We start from the raw sequence: 22,158 nt of genomic DNA, 5'->3' as shown, positions 1-22,158 counted from the left end.
ATTACACACACAAAAAACTATGTTAAAAGGACATTGCTAAGGTTGCAAATGTTGCACCACTGATCACAAGACTCAGCTTTTCCAGGAGAACTTTCCTCGTTCTGGGAATTCAGACCTTTTTCTTTAAGAGTCTACTGCCAGTGGAGACCTCCTCTTGCAGCATAATCCCAAACCAGCCTCCTTTTGCAGCAGCAGCATTATGCCCCCTGAAGACACACTGAGCATTCTATCCGACTCACCATGCCACCTCTCTACTTTTAAAGGGGCAGCTCCCATTTCTCCTATTGTTTAATTTGTATCACTATTAACAAAAGTCACAAATATAACAATAAACCAGGATTCAATATTTTTACTAAATATAGACAATATGACCTTATTACCATAACATTGATTCCAGGGACCTCACACGACATCATCAAGCACTCAAAAGTTAGGAAATGTTAAAATTAAGGTTGCCTGTGTAACCTTAATTTAGCCCCTTTGTGCATATTCATTGTAATACGGTCTTTAATTACAAGATCAAAAATTATTTTTTGCATGAGATGCTCAGGGGCTCTGGGGGGATGACACATGCAGAATCTGGTCACAAACCACAATACCAGGAGTGTGTGGTGCTGAGGAAAGAATCTTCAGACATTTAACTGTTAAAATCAAAGAAGTCTCTACTGAGTATGTGCAAACTGCAATTTTTCAAAGGCTTATAACTTGGTCATATTTGGGTGGATTTCCGTAAGGACAGGAAAAAGGCACAAAGGCCACCAGCCTATCAAATTTCAAAACATGGGGGTAGTAGAACTGTTCAAAGGAAAAGTCTCAAGAATTATTTAACATGGGCAAAACAATGTATTTTCCCTAGTTCCGTTCTTGGAAATAACTATACCATTTCGGCTGAAATTTTCCAAACATTTAGTCTGAGGAAGGCATCTATCATGGAAAAAAAATCAGCCTAAACTGTTCAAGTTTGTAAATTTCTAAGCAATTGAAAACAGGGTCTTACAACGGGAAGTGCCAGGCAACCTTAATAGTAGGTATGCTACCAGCCCCGCCTATAATATCGGAGGAGGTCAATGTGACAAAGCTGTCTTGTGGAATTGTCTCCTCCCAGTTGGGCAAACATCGGTGAACTGAGTTGTATTCAAGTGGGAACTAATAAGGGAAGAATCCCTGGTGAGCTGGGTGTAGCTGCAATTTAGGGACACAGAGGTTGCCAAGAGCTGCGAGGCGAGTGCATGGAGCAGTCGTGCTGCCTACCTTCCTTGCAGAAGGGCCCTTCATAGGGAGAGCTGGTGCAGTCACAGAAATAACCGTTGTATTTCTCCACGCATTTGCCTCCATTGTGACAGAGATTACCATAACTGCTACAGTGTCCCGGGCAGCCAGGCTTGACTCCAGGGGTCATTTTAGCCCTCTCTTCCAGGTCCAGTTTCTGCCCATTTAAATGTAAAGAGCGGATGCATCCCAGGAAACCTTTCTGTCTTGAAGCTGTTCCCCCTGAAACAAGAGAGAGGAACATAAGGGTTTTGCTTTCAGTGACAAGTCTAAAAAGAAATGCAAACCTACAAAGAAATGCAAGCACCCCAGGACAGTCATAATACACAGCAATTATCCTACAGTAAAATTTTAAGTATGTTTTCAGGGAATACAGTGCCAGGTTGACATCTCTGGAGACTGAAGTCACCTGTTCAGAACTCAATACGAAATGGCAATTCTTGCTGCTCCTTGTAAATGTCCCTTCACACTGCACCCTCCCTGACCTGGTCTTTCCTGGAAAATTTCATCCTGCTTTAAACTTGATTTTTTTTCTTCTTGGATGAGCAAATGATGAACTGTGACTTCCACCGTTCTGCTAAGCTCTTTTCATCACATTACCTTGTCCTCCTAACTCACCCCCCCCCAAGTTTGCCTCTTTTATCCACTTGCTGCCTTTAGACTGTGCCTTGGGGAACCAACTTACTTCTTTGTTACCTATCTGCACCACATCTATCTCTTCCAGGTGCTACCGTAATACACATAATAGATGGTAATTTTAATCCTAACAGCAGTGGAGTTCGCTGACAGGCTACTGACTGGTCAGCACAGACAAGAACAAGTCATGTCTTTTACCTGTCCTAGGTGAATGCTATTCAGGCCAAGGTTTCCCCACAACTTGCAGCCATGATGTTGAAAATGACTGGTCCTTGTGAGTGAGACCAGGCAGTTGTGCTCAGAATCATATCATTTAACTTGGTTGTTAAAATAGTTTAAATATGATTAAACAAGCTTGCTGGGGTGAAAGGGCAGCTTAGTCTCTATGGTTTATAGTCTAAATTAATAGTCTGCTTCTAACCACAAGGACTCATATTTGTAATGAGGACACCTGTCCCCCAAGAAGTGGGCTGAGACATTAATATCAATTAATGATGGGAAAAATAATTCATAGCAATACCACTCCATTTACTATTCTGTTCAACAGTTTCCAGTGTTTTGTTCTTGAAACTTCTGTGCCTTTCCCATATCTTCACTGAGGCTGCAGACTGCAATTCTGTTTCAAGAGCAAAATATCCTTTTCAGACTGATTATTCTTGCTGTGAAATTTTGAACTTTTGGCAACACAACTCTGAACTAAGAAGCACCTCTCTAAACTTACTTGCATGTAGATGTTGGTCCCCATGCCACATGATCAGCTGAGCGTGATCAGAGAACAATATGTCGTAAGAAACTTTTGTGATGGACTGCATGGAGATCTGGGCATGTTTTGCTGTATACTGTTCAATTAATGTCGCTCTTCCACAAATTAAGAGAGAGACGCGTGGGGGAGGAGAAATCTCAGAGAAACCTTATCACTCCACCCTACAGTACTGGCTGATGCTTTCCTCTCCTGCATATTAACAGCAGGAATCCATGGGCACTGAATCTTGATGGGGATAATTTAGCTCTATACAGTATGACTGTGCCTAAGAGATGGATTGACTTTATGCGCTTTTTATCTTTCATTATGCTCCAGATGATAAAGGCATTTTCTTGAAGAGAACAAACATTTACAGACTCTTCTTTGGAGCAAATTCTCTCTTCTGATGCACAAGCATTGGCTTTCTCGATTTTAAAGAGACATGCATCTAAGGACAAGAATTTGGTCATTTGTGTTTACTGTGACCTGCGTGAATGGCCACACCCAAATACCTGCTTATTGGAGATTATGCTCCAATTACATATGTTGGCCAAAGAACCACCCCCAGATTTCTAAAGCTAAGCCCAAAGGGCTGACCCAGGAAGACTTTTTGAGATCCAGGTCACCCTTGCCTCTTTTTGTTTTGCTATGGACTCCCCTCTCTCCTAAGGAAAGGAAGAGGGGAGAGGACTTTTTTTGGTTTGTTTACTTGAAGGACCACCCCCCCTTGGCTTCCACCAGCAGGGGAGAAAGACATTAAAAGAGACCAGAAGTTGGGTTTGGAGGGGACTTGACCCCTGCCCCCGGAAAATGGTGGAGAATGTGGGCATAACCACACGTGATACAAAGGTTTTTTAAAACGCCTTAGAGAGGATAGAGCCTAGCTGCTCCATGCAAGATGGAAGCAACATAGTGGTATAAGTGGTTAGCAGAGATATAGCACCAGCAGCCTGCTCAGCAACAGCAGTTCCAACAGCAATTTCTGCAGAAGTGGGCCACCCAGCAGCAAATTCAGGCCACACAGTGACAACAGCTGCTGAGGGAACTGATGGCCCAGCAGCAGGAATTTCAAAAGGAAAGGATACAGTGGATAGCACCAGCCCTATGATGCCCCCACAGAGTTCCAACAGGTCATGCATCTGCTGAGGGGGTCCCCCACCAGTATCAGTAAAGGTAACCAAGATGGCACCAGATGATGACCCTGAAGCCTTCCTAGCTGCATCTGGGCAGCTGGCACTAGCAGCCCACTGGCCCCAAGAACAACAGGCTTTGATTCTGGCCCTATACTTGACAGGTCTGGCCCAGGAAATCGATCATAATTGGGACTTAGAGAGAGCAAAAGACCACAAACAAGTAAAGTCTGCCATTTTGGAGTACTTGGATATTTCCAAAGAGACTCACCATCAATGGTTTAGAGCCAAGAACTACCCCAAGGGGGTGAGACCCCAGATAGTAGCGCAAGGGTACAGAAAACACTATTGGAAGTGGCTCCATCTGGAGGAGCAACCAGAGGCCCAGGTGACCAGACGCATCATGACAGAACACTTCATAAAGACATGACCTGTGAAAGACAAGGAGTGGGTACTACAGTACTGCCTGGGGATACTATCAGAAGTAGTATGACTAATGGAGGACTTTGTAGAAGCTGAAAGATTACTAGAGGCAGAAACCACCCAAGGCCTCCATAGAGTGGGGACCACTGCGGGGGGCAGGGTGAGCCAGAATCAGTAATAATCTCTCTGAAGGACCCTGAAAAATTCCTTCCACCTCTTGGACCAAGAGTAGTCCCAGCAAGGCAAGGTGGTCAGGTACAGATACAGATACATCATCATCCACGGGACTGCTGGGCACTGCAAACAATGGGATCAAGACTCACAGACCAGGGTCCCGCTGCCACGGTTGCACCGACCAGGCCCAACATCACCTAGGAAAGATGCCAGCAGCATCAGACATTTAACGTGCTATTCTTGTGGGCACAGGTGACACAAAGAGGGAGTGTGCCTCTCATGGAATGTGAATATGCCCAGGGTTGGACAGCAGAAACCTGGGTAGGGAAAAAGACACCCCCCCACCCCCAAGTTGACAGTACTAGTGATGGTCCAACGGAAGAGGGTTCAAGTACTCTTAGATTCCAGTTGCAGTCGGACCGTGGTTCAGGCCTTCAGGGTGGGAGGTGACAACTCCTCTAAGGATACAATCTACCTGCATGGTGGTGCTAAAACCTACCCAAGCCAGCGGCTCCCACTGACAGTGGGAGCCCATACCTCAGTGGTAATGATAACTGCTAGCCAAAAAAGTGGCCTACCTCATAATCATAGGGCGGGGATGGCTTTTTTTCTAGGGAATCTTTAATGCACAAGTCTGGAGAGAGAGAGAGAATCTGGACCCATCAGCAAAACCAGTTCCCTGAACTTGGTGAGCCTTGGTGGAGCCAAGGATCCTAAAGGGGGAATGTCCTGAGCAACATGGCTTCTGACACCAACAGGGAGAGAAGGGGAAAGCAGTCAGAACCTGGAAGCCCTACTACAGAGCAGGAATTTTGTGCAACAGCAAAGGATCAACCCTACACTGAACCATGGAGTGCTTGTATTGAATTGAAAGGGATCAACAAACTGGGGTGACGAAGGCCCAACAGCTGGTGCCACACAAGTACCACTGGGCAGTGTTCCAGCATGCACGTGATAGCCCATGTCCTGGACACCTAGGGAGAGAGAAGACATCGTCTTGGGTATTTGCCCAATTCTACTGGCTGGAGGTGCATCATGAAGTGAGAGAATACTGTTCCTCTCGCCCAGAATTTCAACTGGGGAGCAGTAACAGGAGCCCTAAGGCACCCTTGGTCCCTCTTCCCTTGATGGAAACACCCGTTGAGAAAATCAGAGTGAACATAATTGGGCCCCTAGAAAAAACTGCCTTGTGGCATCAGTACACATTAGCGATTGTCAACTATGCAACCAGGTACCCAGAGGCTGTTCCTCTGTGGGCTCTGTTAAAGCTACAGTGATTGCTCCAGAACTCTTGAAAACTTTCTCATGTGTGGGATTTCCCTATGAAGTAGTAACAGATCAAGGCACTAACTTCACCTCTCAGCTGATGAGTGAATTATGCTCCCTTCTGAAGGTCACATTCCTGAAAACCTTGGTGTATCACCTGCAGACCGACAGCTTAGTAGAGCGATTTAATAAGATGCTGAAGGGAATGTTGAAATGCTTTGTCAGTGACGACCCCAGGCAGTGAGACCAGCTATTCTCACCATTCCAGTTTGCCATAAAGGAGGTTCCACAAGCAAGGAGAACAATGAATTCTTCTCACACTCTCACACCACCACTGAGGTGCATTTTAGACTAAGTTCCAGGGGCTGACCCAGGAAGGCTGCCTGAGATCTAGGTCACCCTTGCCTCTCTTTGTTTTCCTACAGATTCTCCTCTCTCATAAAGGAAGGGAGAAGGGAGAGGATTTTTTCTTGTGTTTACTCAAAGAACACCTCTTCTGGGCATCCACTAGGGTGGGGTGGGAAGAAAGACATTAAAAAGGACCAGAAGCAGGGTCTGGAAGAGGCATGAGGGAGCCCCTGCCCACCCCCTTACGAAGTCATAAATCCAGTATCTTTATTAAGTCCATAATTTTAGTGTCTATCAAAGTTATGAATTTAAGCTTCCAGCTGAAGGTGCTGGGTAGGTTTCCTTTGAGGATGAAGAACTGAAGGGTCAGATATGAGTGATCGCTCTGTGAGAAGTGTTTATCCCTGGGTTATATGGTTCACCTCTACCTCGATATAATGCTGTCCTTGGGAGCCAAAAAAATCTTATCGTGTTATAGGTGAAACCGTGTTATATTGAACTTGCTTTGATCCACCTGAGTGCGCAGTCCCGCCCCCGCAGAGCACTGCTTTACCTCATTATATCCAAATTCTTGTTAGATTGGGTGGCGTTATATCGAGGTAGTGGTGTATTTTTTACCTTATGCATATGAGCTGAATTGTCTCTCTGACCCAGGGATATTAGCATGAGGGTCAAACCTGCAAACAACAGGGCTTGGGAAAACACTTTGCTAAGGACATGACTGTTAAATGAACAACTTTTGCTGGCAGCCACAGGTTTATGCAGCTGTGGTCTTACTGAGCAGCTCTGAACAGCCAGGAAGAAGCCTTTAGGGTGGGAGGGAGCTCATGCCAATGATTCAACAGCAAAGCATAGTGCAAATCAATACTGTAGCTTAGTGGCACAACTGGCTAAATGACTTAACACTCTTCAAGGATTAGTTGTTCAAGGCTTTGTTTAAAAAACAAAGGATGTTTTCTTTTGTTGGAAAGAGATGGCATTAGGGAGGATGTAGTGGAGTGAAGGACTGTTGGGGTGTCATAAACAGATAGCTAAGGGTTAATGTCTCTTTCACCTGAAGCACCTGACCAGAGGACCAATCAGGAAACCGGATTTTTTCAACTTTGGGTGGAGGGAATTTTGTGTCTGAGGTCTTTGTTTTCTGTCTGCCTGCTTTCTCTGAGCTTTGGAGAAGTAGTTTCTGCTTTCTAATCTTCTGTTTCTAAGTGTAAGGACAAAGAGATCAGATAGTAAGTTATATGGTTTCTTTTCTTTGGTATTTGCATGAATATAAGTGCTGGAGTGCTTTGATTTGTATTCTTTTTGAATAAGGCTGTTTATTCATATTTCTTTTAAGCAATTAACCCTGTATTTGTTACCTTAATACAGAGAGACCATTTTTATGTATTTTCTTTCTTTTTTATATAAAGCTTTCTTTTTGAAACCTGTTAAAGTTTTTCTTTACTGGGAAATTTCAGGGAAATTGAGTCTGTACTCACCAGGGAATTGGTGGGAGGAAGAAATCAGGGGGAGATCTGTGTGTGTTGGATTTGCTAGCCTGATTTTGCATTCCCTCTGGGTGAAGAGGAAAGTGCTTTTGTTTCCAGGACTGGGAACGGAGAGGGGGAGTCACTCTGTGTAGATTCACAGAGCTTGTGTCTGTATATCTCTCTAGGAGCACCTGGAGGGGGGAAGGGAAAAAGGATTATTTCCCTTTGTTGTGAGACTCAAGGGATTTGGGTCTTGGGGTCCCCAGGGAAGGTTTTTCAGGTGGACCAGAGTGCCCCAAAACACACTAATTTTTTGGGTGGTGGCAGCAAGTGCCAGGTCCAAGCTGGTAACTAAGCTTGGAGGTTTTCATGCTAACCCCCATATTTTGGACGCTAAGGTCCAAATCTGGGACTAAAGTTATGATATGGGGAACTGCTTTCTTTTTATAATATAGACACAGAAAAGTGTGTGTGTAGATAAGGGTGGAGGGGGACTTAGAAGGCAGTGGGAAACAGACAGCATCATGCAGCCGAACTACAGACTCTACTCCGTAGCCTCCAGCCAAAATGCTCACAGAAGCAGGCTGGAGGCACCATAAATTAAGCCTAAAAGAATCCTCCATGAACAGTACATGTTGGGACATGACTTCAGGAACTTAGTGCTGCACTGTGTAACATGGTCAATCATGCTCAATGTTATGAAATTTACTACAGGGTCTAAGGAATGGCCAATAATGGGGGAAGGGTAAAATCAAACAGAATCATAGAACTGTAGGGTTGGAAGGCATCTTTAGAAGTCATTAAGTCTGGCCTCCTGAGCTGAGATAGGACACCTGCCTGGTAACTGTCAGTCCAAAATGACAGGGATTCCTCCAATGAGGGAGATGTCCCATAGAAGGCTATTCCAGAGTTTAACTTAATCCTTAGAGCTGGATTTTTTTTTCTAATATCTAAACTAAATCTCCCTTGCTGCAGATTAAGCCCATTACTTGACCTACCTTCAGTGGATCTGGAGAACATATGACTCTCGTTCTCTTTATAACAGCCCTTAACGTCTTCCAAGGCTGCTATCTGGTCCACCTTCAATCTTCTTTTCTCAAGACTAAGCATGCTCATTTGTGTTTGTTTCTTTTTAAACTTTTGCTCATAGGTCAAGGTTTTCTAAACCATTTATCATTTTTGTTGCTTTCCTCTGGACTCTCTCCAATTTCTCTAAATTTTTCCTAAAGTGTGGTACCCATAACGGGACACAGTACTCCAGCTGAGGCTTCACCAGTGCTGAGTAGGACAATGACCTCCCATGTCTTACGCCTGTTAATACACTCCAAAATGGCATAAGCCTTTTTCACAACTGCATCACATTGCTGATTCATAAGTAGTTTGTGATCCACTGTAACTCCCAGATCCTTTTCAGCAGTACTACCGCCTAGCCAGCTATTCCCCAATTTGTAGTTGTGCACTTGATTTGAATTTGAACATAACATTTGCATTTGATTTGATTTGAACATAATGGCCCCAGTCCCTGGTTGCAGCTGAGGAGCAAATGGTGCATCTCAGGATTTTGAGAGGAATGCAAAGAGAACTCGAAGTCACATCTGCCTTCTGCCAGTTCTGGGCTGCTCTGAACCAGGCTTGTCCTCTGGGACAGCAGCACAAGGGCTTTATATGATACAGTCACGTCTCCGGCTTTGTATTCTGTCTTGGACATTATGAGGCTAGAGCATGCCCCTATCCTTGCACAGGAAAGCAGGGAGCTTCCCTCTCTTTTGTGCTAGTTATGGCCATGTTTACACCGAGTGGAAAATGGGGACTGATCTTTCTACTTACCCCTGACGCCGAAAACACCCCCAAGGGAAGAGGGGAGGAGAAAAGAATGCACCCTTATGCCCCCAGCCAGCTGAGTGGGTGGACTGAACTATCCAAATGAATAGTGTAGCAATTTCACTCCTCCTGAATCTTTGGGAGGGATTGTGGATCAGCAGAAACAATCTCTGCTTCTCCCGCAGGGCACACAATGTGCTAGTATGACCCTGCACGGCCCTCAGTACAAGGCTTAGAGCAATTTATACAACCTGGCCTGCAAGCTTGTGCCTGGTCTGCCCCTTTGCACTCTCAAAATGAATCCGAGGCGTATACACCGGTGCAACAGGTATGAAATTCAGTGGGAACTGGGCACATTATTTCCTTGGAATCCTTTGAAATCCCAACCCTTGTGATTATGAATTTACTATGGTGCCAATAATTCAACATTGAGGGCCATAGAGTCATCTGACTGGCAACGCATACTCTACATGTGTGCGTGCGCACAAACACACACACACACACACACAGAGGAAATCACATTTATAGCATGCTACATATTCTGTGAGTACTGACATATATCAACTGCCCTTTCATTATTATAGCGATTGCAGCTGAAAAAGATTTCAGAGTGGAAGCCGTGTTAGTCTGTATGAGTAAAAAGAATGAGGAGCCCTTGTGGCATCTTAGAGACTAACACATTAATTTGAGCATAAGCTTTTGTGGGCTAAAACCCACTTCACTGGATGCACACAGTGGAAAATACAGTAGTTTTTTTTTCCTCTTGCTGATAATAGCCCACCTAAATTGATTAGTCTCCTTAGAGTTGGTATGGCAACACCCATTTTTTCATGTTCTCTATGTATACATATCTTCCTACTGTATTTCCAATGCATGCATCCAGTGAAGTGGGTTTTAGCCCACGAAAGCTTATGCCCAAATAAATGTGTTAGTCTCTAAGGTGTCACAGGTGGTACTCATTCTTTTAGTTATAAAAGAATCTTTCTGGTACTATCTAGGTAACGTATATAGTATATAAACCATGTAACCCAAAATCTATTATTAGGTCAACACCTTTGCACTTCCCCTATTATGCATAATTAATAAGAGTGTTGTCCTAATGAGGGGGGACTGTAATTGAGTGCAGTATGGTCCCTAGTGCCTTGTTAGATGGTATTGTCAATAAGCACAAACTTCACTCTGAATCCCTTCATCTTTTGTTTGTGGTGTGTGTGGGGCGGAGAAATTGCAGGGTTTGGATTTGAACACTCCCCTCTTGGTCCTCTCCCCTGCATTCCTCCCCTCCCCACCCAAGGATGAATGCACAATTGGAAGGCATTATTTTCCAGTTTCCACTTTGAATGCATCTACTACCTCAAGAAGAGAGAATGAGTATGAGGGCTTTGGCATTGTCCACCTCAAACTCTAGTTCTGCTGCAGTTTCCAATCCAAAATTTAAGCTGTGCCTAGGATTATTCTGAATCTGAACTCTGTGCCTGCTCCACCCCTCTATAGACACTGTCTCTGGAGCACACCATACTGAAAGACTTTCTAAGTACTCATGACTAATGACCGTCACTTTGGCTCTGTGGAAAAGGACTTTGTTTTGCTCTGGGGGCAGAGTTAAAGCACAGAATTTAACAAAGACGCAGTAATACAAACGGATGATCCAGTGGTGCTGCTCACTCCTTACTCAAGACGCAGTGTAGCAGTAGCTTTAGCATTATTTAAAACTTGGGAGGAAACACCTCCAACTGCACAAAAACACCCATGAATATCCTCTTGTCAACAGGATGTGGTGAATATCCTCATGACTATCCTCCTGTCTTGCGAGTGCCCCCAGTTGCCTGCACACACACTCTAATTGCAGAGAGTCTTTGGCGACTCAGCCCTCCGGCCGAGTCATACTCTGTGGAAAGAGACTAGCAAAACAGACCCCTTGCAGGGTAAACAGTTCAACAGTCTTTACACCAGTCTCAGCAATTGAGCCGTACCCCCAGGGTTTCCTCTCTAGAGGCAACGTCTTCACCCTCTCTGGGCCTCTGTGACCCCAGCTCGCCAGCTGGGCCACCAAGTACTTCAGGCCCCCTTCCAGGGGTGCGTCAAAGTCCAATAGAGTCTAAACAGTTCACTATCTCTGGCCCTATTCAGTAGTCTTCAGTCTCCTCTATGAGTCTCAGGCCACTCCCCTGCGGCCAGCAGGACATGGGCCTGACCACGTCTCTAGGTCCCAGCCCAGGAACCCGATGGATAGCAGCCAGGTGCCACTGCTTCTCTTTTAGCTCTTTGCTATGCTGCTACAGCACCATGGGCCTCAGCACCTTCACCAATGGCCCACCCTCACCTCAAGGCATATGATGAACAAGTCCCAACAGCGAGCCAGGAACAATCTCTTGCTCCTCGCTCCTTGCCAGCAGTTGAGTTGTCCATGGTACTATAGCTCCCTTCAGCTAGCCAGGAGCACCACTTGTACTCCTCTGGCTCCAGCAAGGAATTACCTCTGTTTTGAACTGCAGCTCCCTTTACATGGGTCTGCAACCCTCTGACTGGCTGCTCCCTACAGTCTTTCCCTGATCGGCTGCCTCCTGTGCAGCCTCTCTAGGCCAGTTGAAGGATTTAGCTCTACTACTTCTTTCTGGCATGGAGTGTGGTAGGATCTTGAGGGCTCCAGCAGGAGGCCTCTGCCTAGTACACCCCATCAAACCTCCAGGATTCACTGACTGACTGGGGAGCCCACCAGAGCTTAACAACAATTTATACATAAGCTTAGTGACAGAGTGGAATTCCAAGTACAACTAAATGCTTGTATATTTCTCCCTTCCCTTCCCACCCCCCAAAACAATACCTGGGGACATTTTAGGAAAGAAACCACACTAGGGACAGGAAATGCACGGCACCTCAGCCGGCTGCACCAGCAGCCGCTATCTCTGACTCAAGCACAAATGAAGGATGGTAGAGCTGAGCTGAATTGACAACTGGTGGAAAATGTAGAGGCAAGGAAGAAATGCCACACTGAGCCTAGTTTCACTGTGCTCTACTATAGCTGATAGGCGCACACATATACAGGGGCCAATTCTTACATACACCAATTCCTCTTTACAATGCTTTGATATCATAAAGGGGGCCTTAAAGTGGCCAGAAATTGCCCCCGAGTACATCCAATAGACAGCTATGCAAAGCAGCCTTAAGGTTTAAACCAGGGGTTGGGCAGGCAGTTGCAGGGACTCAGAATACAAGAAACACAAAGGTAGCTTAACGCCACCTTAGCCTGTCTCCCTGGCCTAGGAATGGCATGACTGAGATTCAGGGTCATACCATATACCTGGTACCATGTTTCTGGATATGGAATCACAACAGCCGCAATAGTCAGATAAAAAGAACAAACTGAGAACTGAAATCTACTCTAAAATCTTATGAATGAGCTGAAGCTCAAGAACATGCAAAGCACAGGGGTTAGAGTGGAAAAAATATAATGGTGAGACCATCCTTAATCTCCACTCATGATCTCAGAGTGGCTGGATTTTTCTGCTGAAATGATCAGCAGTGAAACATGTTAACAATATTGACACTTCAAGTGTGGTCACTAGACTCTAGAGTTAACAGTCCACTGAGACAAACAGGGGAAGTCCACACCTCAGTCTCTGAAAGACATCCTTGGAATGTGTAATTGTGTGAGGATTCTCTGCATAGCAGACACTTAATTTCTGCAGAAGAGAATGGCACAACCAGAGCAGTGATACATAGGGCACACGGCCAAATCCTGGCTAAATACCACTAATAGCTCTATTAACATTCCTGAAAAAGGCTTTGGTGCAACATTCCCACATAGAGACAATTCTGTAAATGTCACTAGGTAATAGCTATCCTACAATTTGATTTTAAGCCAAAGACCTAAGGAGAAAATCATGCCATTGCTTACAAACCTAAAGCCATGGACTTTCATGGAGTACGAGGGGAGGATCTGTCCCTAAAGTTACATATGGTAAATAATAGAATAATGTAGGGTAGACATTATTAGCTTAGCTGGTGTAAACTGACATTGCTCCATTGAAGTCAAGCATGGTTTGTGCAAACATCTCCCCAAGTCCAAAATTTTGCCAGTGCAATTTCTCAATGCCACTAGAAACTAATCTTAGACCCCAGAATTCATTCTACTTGTCTGATCAAGGCCCTATTTAAACTTCAACCTGTAGAGGTGAAAGACTTCGTCACTTCTCTTCTGTCGTTATTAACATCTCCGCAGGTACAGACAAAATTATACTTGGAAAGCTACACTGGATCCACATTTGTTCGTCATAATAGAAGTATCTTATATTAATATACACCTTCCATCCAGAAGGATCCATAAATATTTTCAGAAGATAAATAAACTAAATTAAACTTTGACGGAGTCTTGTTTATGAGAATTGCAAAATACTTGAATTGATTCAGAAGGGAAGATAAAAATAAAATATATTAAATCTTGATGACTAGCCATCTCCTTCATGGAAATGAAATGCTGTGTTTAAATGAAATAAAATGGGGAGATTAATTAAAAAATGTTCTAAATTTTTTTTTAAAACAGCAAATCACGTCAGCTATATGGATTATTAATTAAGCATGTGCGTACTGACCGTGGCAACCACTTAATCTTAACTGGTATGCAGAGCATTGCAGATGTAAAAACAAATATATTGTATTCAGTGTTGTTGTAGCCCAGATCAGTCCCAGTATATTAGAGAGAAGATGAGTGCGGTAATATCCTGTATGGGACCTGCTTCTGTTGGTGAGAGAGAGAGAGTTTGAAAGCTTGTCTCTCTCACCACAGAAGAGGTTCCAATAACAGATATTACCTTGCTTCTGTAAACAAATATGTTGTAAGCTATGTGGGGAACATACAAGAGAACATTATGTTTGGCTACTTCTTTCCTTTTACAATTAATGTGGTTTATTAATTATTATTAATTATTATTATTATTATTTGTTTTTCAGATGGGATGAAATTTACTTCACATGATTCAGGTCTTCTATCAGCCTCTAACTACCAGGAGTTCACATGAGTCCTTCATAGGAAGCAGATTATCTTTTATCTGCCTATTGCAAGGTTTATTTTAATGCATTTGGAGCTGGCCATTGTTGGAGACAGGATACTGGACCAGATGGATCACAGGTCTGATCCAGTCTATTACACCTTATGTTCCTATGTAGAAAACTCCAAGTAAGTGGCACTGCTTAGGTCCGTAAGGTGGGCTGAAATAGTCTTTCAAAAGGGTCTTTCTAAAGCCAGCCAAAAATCACTGCCAATGGCATCAGCTTTTAAGTCACTTTTCTTCACGATTAAGTCCCAGAATCTTCTGCAGAAGCCTAGTACTCCCTACAGGGCTATACTCCCCAGGCTATGGGCTTGTGAATCACACATTAACTGCTGTTTCCACTTCAACAGAGCTTCTTGCTGATCTTTTATTTCAGCAGCTGGGAGACTGCTAACCAGTCACAGGTGGGCTAAGCCCAACTTCTTTATAGATCTGTCCTACACTATGAGAGTCCTACATGGGCCCTCCGATCTTCAGTAAGTTTCCTCTATGCTGAAAGCTACTAGAGCTTGACTTCAATATGTATTAGCACTTAGGATGGCAAAATACTACTGAAACAATGATAGCTGGTTTAGTGAAGTATCTTTTTTTAATATAATGTCTTCCCATCCAGAAGGATCCCAGCCCCACCGGACCCCAATTTTATAAGCATCTCATGGAAAACTGAAAACCTTCATAACATGTAGGGTCTGTATATTTGGGGGAACAGAGAATATCCCACTGCCAGGCTGAAGTGGGCAAAGGCATTTCAGTTAAATAGAATTTCTTAAAGGGCCAGAATACATCACTTATACACAGCCCTGAGTACAGAGGAGTATGCAGCCATTCAGCCCATCTCAAAGGGCAGTTCTGTGATGGCTAGAGTCTGGCTATTGTATAAGAGATGTGAAGCGTAAAGGCTCCTTGTCCTCTCTGCTTTAGTGACCAAAAAAGGCAGGAGCAACTGAGCCCAAAATTGGAGTTTGGTTGCATGAGAGTTGAGCAAATAAAGTGAAAAAATAATCTGTAAATAAAATGTCTGCTTGTCTCTTTGACTGTGTTTACTTTGCCTGTGTTCATAGCTTTTATGCTTGCTTTACATGGCTATTCTCACAAATGAGTTTACCGATAGCAATGTTTACCACAATGAGCAGATCTGAAGGAAATACTGCAGATTATTTGCAACTATGCCAGAAACCTGCATCCAAGAACTATGCCTCTCCTTGTTAGGGTACATAAATATGCTACAAGACCTGTGTGTCAAATCTAAAGCGCTCAGCATTTAATCCCCACAGTGAGCTGGTTGCAAAAAGCTACAGAAATGGAAATATTCAGATATTGTTCAGCAGATCATTTCAACAGCACATACACTTGAGGAAATCTTTGTCTACGCAGTCCCTCAAGGGCAGAGGCTATGATTCTGGAGGTTTTGACATGGGACATGCAGGTGGGTAAAAGAGGTGTGTAACAGGGTGCTGGCTAGGAGAAACAAGCCAGGCTCCTGTTAGCCCTCTTCCAGAGGAAGAAGGGTAGTAGTTGGGCTGGCTGAGGGGCCACGTGCTAATTACCAGAGTGGATCCACCTGCAGGCCTGGGTAGTCAGCCTGCCCTATAAAGCTGGCTAAGAGACAGGAAACCGGGGGAGACAGGAAAGGGAGGAGTGTGGGCTCTAGATCCCTGTTGACTGAGCAGTTAGTAGTCTCCCAGAGTGTGGGTCTCTGTAAATAATAGGTGGTGGGAACGGACACAAACAATAAAAGGACACGTGTGCTGCACTTCAGTTGGTCTCTGACTGCATTTGTGGAGGCACCACTACAAAGTGGCAATCATTATTCTTTTCTCTCAACTGCATGGCTGTAAAAAAGCAGGGCACTAGCTAGCCCAAAGATGCCCAACCTCAGTGGCTAGAAAAGTTGTGTTACTGGTTTACTACAGACAAAAGTTGCAAACAACCAAAAAATTCCTTAAATGGTCCCTACCTACAAAGAATTGACTGTTAAGCTGCAAACGAAAATGCCCCTCGGCAGGTGCCTCCAGAATCTTTTTAGGAAAGTTATCCACTTGAAGAGATGTTTGCTTGAGGTTCCTCTCGGCTCGGACGAAGTGCCACTGGTTGTCATTCAGAGGCGTGGGAGACTGCACCGTAGCTTCTATAGGGCCGTTTCCAACATCTATGGAGAAGGTGATCTCCTCAGGGGCTGGAATGGGCAAGGGTGAGGAAGAGATGAAGGATGGAGTTAAATATCTGGTTTTGACATCAAAGAATAGTCTATAAATGAAGGCACCATTAACTATTAACCTAGCAAATAACATGGCAGCCTAGATGTAAATCTCATCCCGCAGCTCTGTTTAGTTTCCATTGTGATTATAAAGGGCTGAAGACTCATTCGCTATACCTAACTTTGTTGCTATTTCAGTGATGGTGTCCAAGGAAAACTAGTTCATTCCCCCCTGGGAAAATTAACCACTTAGATGTAAAGCATTGCACACAAAATTGATGCTGGCAGTTAAAGCTTCCACACTGTGTGAGTGAGGCCAACAGCTGGAAAAGGGTCAACCTACCCCTTCCAATGTAGCCTTTCTAACCATGTATGGTTAATAAAAGACAACAGCAGGAAGCTAGGTTTTAAGTGTGTAATGGGAGGTGTCTGCTCAAAACCTTTGGTCACATAGGTAGCTCTGACCCTGGTAGCAGGGTAAGCATCATGAGAGACAGAGTTAAGGGACAGTCTCAGAATAGAGGGGCATATGTTGCACATGCTGAGATATGAAGGGATCCTAGTGTGCATCTACACTGCCAAGAAAACTCAAAAAACAACTGACTGTGAGTCTCAGAGCTCAGGTCAACTGACTTGGGGTCACTGGGCTCACACTATGAGGCTAAAAATAGCAGGATAGACGTTTCTGCTTGGGTGGAACTGGGCTCTAAAACCTTGCTTGAGCAAGAACATCTACACTGCTATGTCCAGCCCTGGAGTGAAAGCCCTGCAAGCTGGGATAAGTTGACCTGAGTTCTGAGACTTGCTGCTGTGGGTGGAGTTTTTTGTTTGTTTGTGTTTTGTAGTGTACATCCGCCGCCCCCCTCCCCCCCGAGGGACAGAAACGTAATCAGGAAGACAGAGTGTCACAAAGCAGTTCAAGTTGCTCTGATGGAAGTCAATAGGAAGATTCCAATGACTGTAACAGGAGCAGGCTTCAACCAGAAGTCTTTCATATTATTGTTACTGAATTTATTCCTCTCCTTAAACTACTGCATACACCAGAGACTGAAGGTACCAGCTTTGTGACCTGCATGCCAAACAGAAGGTAGCGAATTGAAAATTCATGGAAACCTGTTGTTGCAAGCCCAAGAAATTGGATAGATCTGATTTTGGATGCTGTTGCTCAGGTACTTGAGTTAGAAAACTTTCCACGGGGATAGGTAAAGATCTATTCTGAGCCTCTGCATCTGCTAAAAGGCCAATTCCTTTCCAAGCAGCTGGTCTTTGGAGGTTTCTCCATACAAACCCTCTAGGCTGCAAATTCCATCTGGTTGCGAGATACACAACAAGATGCTGCTAATGAGGAGTCTAGGTTAAAAAAGAGAGAACTCCAAGTTTCCCAACTTTTCAATAACTAGTTACTTTGTGAGCTTATGTTTTGGCATGCATTGATGAAAGAATTTGCTAAACAAGCATCTAAGTGGTTTGTAGTAGTTTGTCACAGTTAGTGTCAAACTGTCATTTTTTTCACATCCCCGAGAATGATATACAGTACACTGAACTATAACCAAATTGGACTTTGATGTGCAATTAACACTAAATCATACCTCATTACCTTGTGATAATGCACCATGACATTTACCACTGGTTTAATGAATCAAAGGGCCTTGGGGCCTTATTTTATTAAATTTTATGTTGAGGTTATTATAACCATATTACAAAATGGATGGCACTCAATTCTGCATTTTCTCATCCTGACAGAATTGAGAACAGAGGGGCCTTATTTCATTTCAAAGCCACAATAGTTTTCCCCCTGTTAATATTCTAAATCAGTGGAATAAGAGAGAGAAGTTAAACCTACCAATTAGCTGTCGCTATTTTTTCCCCGTGCATAAGTTGAGCTATAATTACTATTCAACCACTAAGTGGGCTTTGTGGCGTTCATAGGGCCTAGCAGGACCATTAATGGCTCTCAGCATGGGTTAGAGCCCTCACCATACTCTTTGTGGGCCCTCAACTCTCAAGAGATCATTGCTTTAACACTATTTGCCCTTGTCCAAGAGTATTTTATGCTGGGGTGGAGAATGACTAGGCAACAGATCTCATATGATCAATTTCTTGACAGGGACAAACATTGAAACTCATCTAATTAGTCTCCACCCATGAAGAGGTTAAAATTATGAGCGTGGCATTTGAGAATGAGTTGTGTTACTGGCACTGAGGGCATGTCTACACTTCCCTCCGGCGTGATTGATCCAGCAGGGGTTGATTTATCGTGTCTAATGAAGATATGATAAATCGAATGCTGAGCGCTTGCCATCGACTCTGGTTCTCGACCAGAGTGAAAGGTGCAGGCAGAGTCGATGGGGGAGCAGCAGCAGTTGACTTACCACAGAGAAACACTGTGGTGAATAGATCTAAGTACGTCAACTTCAGCTACGTTATTCAAGTAGCTGAAGTTGCGTAACTTAGATCGATCCCCCACCCCCAGTGTAGAACAGGCCTGAGTTAGGCAGAAACAGTAAAATGGCATCCTCATGTTTGAAATGTAACAATAATAATAATAACAACAACAACAGGAATTATTATAATGGCTTAGTATTAGCGTTCCAGTAACACGAATAGGCTTCAAATCGGACAGGGGCCCCATCCTGATAGGTGCTGCACAGTCATGTACTAAGAGATAATCCCTGCTCCAAAGAGCTTGCAGTCTAAATAGACAAAGGGTTTAAAAAATAAGTATTATCTTCATTTTGAACATGGCAAACTGGAGGACATAGAGTTCAAGAACATTGACCGAGCACTGGGTATTTGTATCAGTGCAGGGAATTGAACCCAGATCTGCTGAGTCCCAGCCCAGTGCCTTAGCAACAAGGGACTCCTTACTCTCCAGAGACCATTTTATCTATCTACAGTTATGCTGGGCATTATAAAGATATCATGAAGCACTTGCTTCCCACCTCCCCACCAAATTGGCTGTAAGGAATGAATATGGTGAATTCCCAGCATTGACGCTTACAGCTTATTTCAATGCGGATGAAGTCCTTAATCCCAAGGTTTTCCAGGAAGACCCCAGACACAGCCATGGTTTTGAAGAAAAAGGAAATGTCTGCACTGAACTCTGCATGGAAGGTGGGGAAGTGTAGATAGGAGGCCTCTGTGTTGAAGGAAGCTGCATTCCAGAACTGTCCTGCAAAAGACAATACCCTTCTCTATAGTTAACTGGCACAGGGCTGTGAGTGAAAGCCACATGTGTAAAGATTGTTTTTTATCAAATATTTAAAAAAAAACAAAACAAACAAACAAAAAACCTGGGATGGGACATTCTGTACATCTGGAATTTGAGAAGAGCTGGTACTCACTGTCTCCATGGCAACGCAAGGGGCCAATTCTCCAAGCAGCCTCTGAGTTTGACCTGTTTGTGTCAGTGATCACGAGTTGAGTTACAGGCAAATGGTCTTTGAAGGAAAGAAGGCCAGTATCATGTGTCCTGGTTATAGCAAAGAGAAAAGACAAATGAATCGAGGACACAACCCTTCCATTCCTTACGCTAAAGAACATTTGATATGTACTGACAATTTTTGATTAAAGCACAATTGTTTCTGTAAAGTTACCTAACAAGCTTTACCATAGAGCAGCCTCAAGGCTACTTTATTCATAGATTCATAAATTATAAGGCCTGAGCACCTGGTGAATCTTGGCATTGCCCCAGGCCTCTTTTTGAAGTGGAAGACAAGCTTCTCTTAGAGCTCAAGTGGCTCCCAACAGTCTTGTGCGCCTTTTTGCAAGGAACTGAAGGAGAGGAAGAGTGACTCTCCTTCTTGGAGAGGGGTCCAAGGGCCTGTCTTAAGTCTCTGCCACAGTAGCGATTGACTGCATGCAGTCAGAGTGATCTGGCACCAGTGCTTGTACTGAGGTCAGCCTCATGGCTTGTTCCAGGATATGCTGCTTGAGGCGCAGATCCCTGGAAATCTGAGTGAATTTCTTACAGGAGCAGCAGATGCTACACCTCTCCTGGATGTGTCCTTTACTGAGACACAGCAAACAACGTGTGTGAGGAGTCACTATTAGAAAGCAATGCCTCACACAAAGGGCACTGCTTGAAGCCCAGAAAGTGCTACATGACCTTGGTGACTCAGCACTGCAAGTAACTAGCAAACTAGAAATAAAAATGGAAAACAGTAAAGAAAGCTTAAGTAAAGGGTACACAAACTGCTAACTATTTACAGGATTAATGAAACTAAGAGCTAAATATGTCAGAAAAAAACGTGAGCAGAACCACACGGGGAGTTCCGAAGCTGTCCATGAACGCTACAAAGGAACTGGGGGCGGGGGAGCAGTGCAGCACTTTTCTTACACAACTGTGGGAGGGGCTCTTGAGGAGATGCAGGGCCCAGTGTGCACTGCCCAGATGGGTAGTGCTGCTGATGGGTGCCACGCATCAATTTGAAGATTAATTCATCATACCTCATGGAGCTTCATCAGTTAATGCCCGTAAAGCACTTTGAGCTCTTTGCATGGAACGTGCTATCAGCACAGAACGTACAGTTGCATTATTAAACAGATTTTTATGTCATCTCAGCATGCATGTGTGATCCCAGTACACTGTATCTCACCATGCAACTCCATTAACACAATAGAGAGTACGTTATGCTTCAAATTTATCTTTAGTAATTGAAAACAAATGCTCTTCCATGCCTCATTATGAAAATTTAGTTCTTTGGACAATTGCTGGAGTAACAGTGTTTGAGGGATAATGTAGCAGTTGGGCTCTTTAAAATGGAGCACAGGTAGCCTTACCTGTAAATGACAAATAAGTAGCTTGATGAGAACATTACAGGACCATTTTTCATCTTTCTGTGTACTAATAAAAGGATACTCTCAGAAATCTCACTCTCTGGCATCCCAATAGCCTGAACCATCATAAACTGGCAATCTCTAGGTAGCAGTATTCACATTTTGTTCTGACAGATGGTGGAGCAGTGGTGTCATTAAATATAATTTCTTCTCATATGGTCTCCCTACTGCAATGTTTTCTACTTGTATATTAATAAAAACTCTTGTGGGGTCTGAGTAGCTTGGATACTCAGTGCAATTTTTCATAAATACAGTACAGTTGGAAAAAATACTGCCATCAGCAGATGTCAATGAACAGCATGGGAAACAGACCAGTATAATAGGTTTCCATTAGAGAAAATTTTGAGTCCGTGTGCAGGGCAGATCATTAATAATCCAACAGAATACAATTTAATTAGCATGTATCTTGCCAACTGCATGCAGAAATGATTTACTGAGTTCAATAATAGTGAGTTACAGTAAATAATAAACAGCAGAGGGGGAGAGAGTTAATAGAGGAAAATAAAGTAGAAGAGACGTATTCGCAGCTGCAAGAAAACAGACAGGGCCAGAATCTGTGATGTATGGCATTCTGGACACTCTTAAGGTCCCATCATTGTCAATGGGAATTGAAAGTGCTCAGTCTCCAAGAAAGGCTGTTCAGGATGTGATCCAAGTGCTCAGGATGGCAGAAGCTAAAGAGGAGAAGTTTCTTACAGCTACAGTGATAAGACCATGGAAAGCAAAGCAAAGCAAGCAAGCTAGCAAGGATAGCTGTATAGTTAAGACACTGGCCAAAGACAGAGGAGAACAG

At 43.8% G+C, this 22,158-nt stretch overlaps 1 protein-coding gene across 1 annotated transcript in view; it reads right to left on the bottom strand.

The window, feature by feature from the left end:
* CNTNAP5 (contactin associated protein family member 5) overlaps positions 1–22,158 on the bottom strand; it is a 439,165-nt gene that overhangs the window by 59,276 nt on the left and 357,731 nt on the right. Inside the window, exons 15-18 of the mRNA XM_050916993.1 lie at positions 19,871–19,998; positions 19,528–19,698; positions 16,287–16,505; positions 1,252–1,491 (exon numbers count right to left, since the gene is read on the bottom strand). Of these exons, the coding sequence (XP_050772950.1) occupies positions 1,252–1,491; positions 16,287–16,505; positions 19,528–19,698; positions 19,871–19,998 (758 nt within the window). The remainder of the gene's footprint in view (positions 1–1,251; positions 1,492–16,286; positions 16,506–19,527; positions 19,699–19,870; positions 19,999–22,158) is intronic.

The sequence above is a fragment of the Gopherus flavomarginatus genome, chromosome 10 (genome assembly GCF_025201925.1).
Source record: "Gopherus flavomarginatus isolate rGopFla2 chromosome 10, rGopFla2.mat.asm, whole genome shotgun sequence".
Classification (NCBI taxonomy): domain Eukaryota; kingdom Metazoa; phylum Chordata; order Testudines; family Testudinidae; genus Gopherus; species Gopherus flavomarginatus.
The sequence above is the reverse complement of the archived record's forward strand: the minus strand, read 5'-3'. Positions and strand labels throughout refer to the sequence as shown.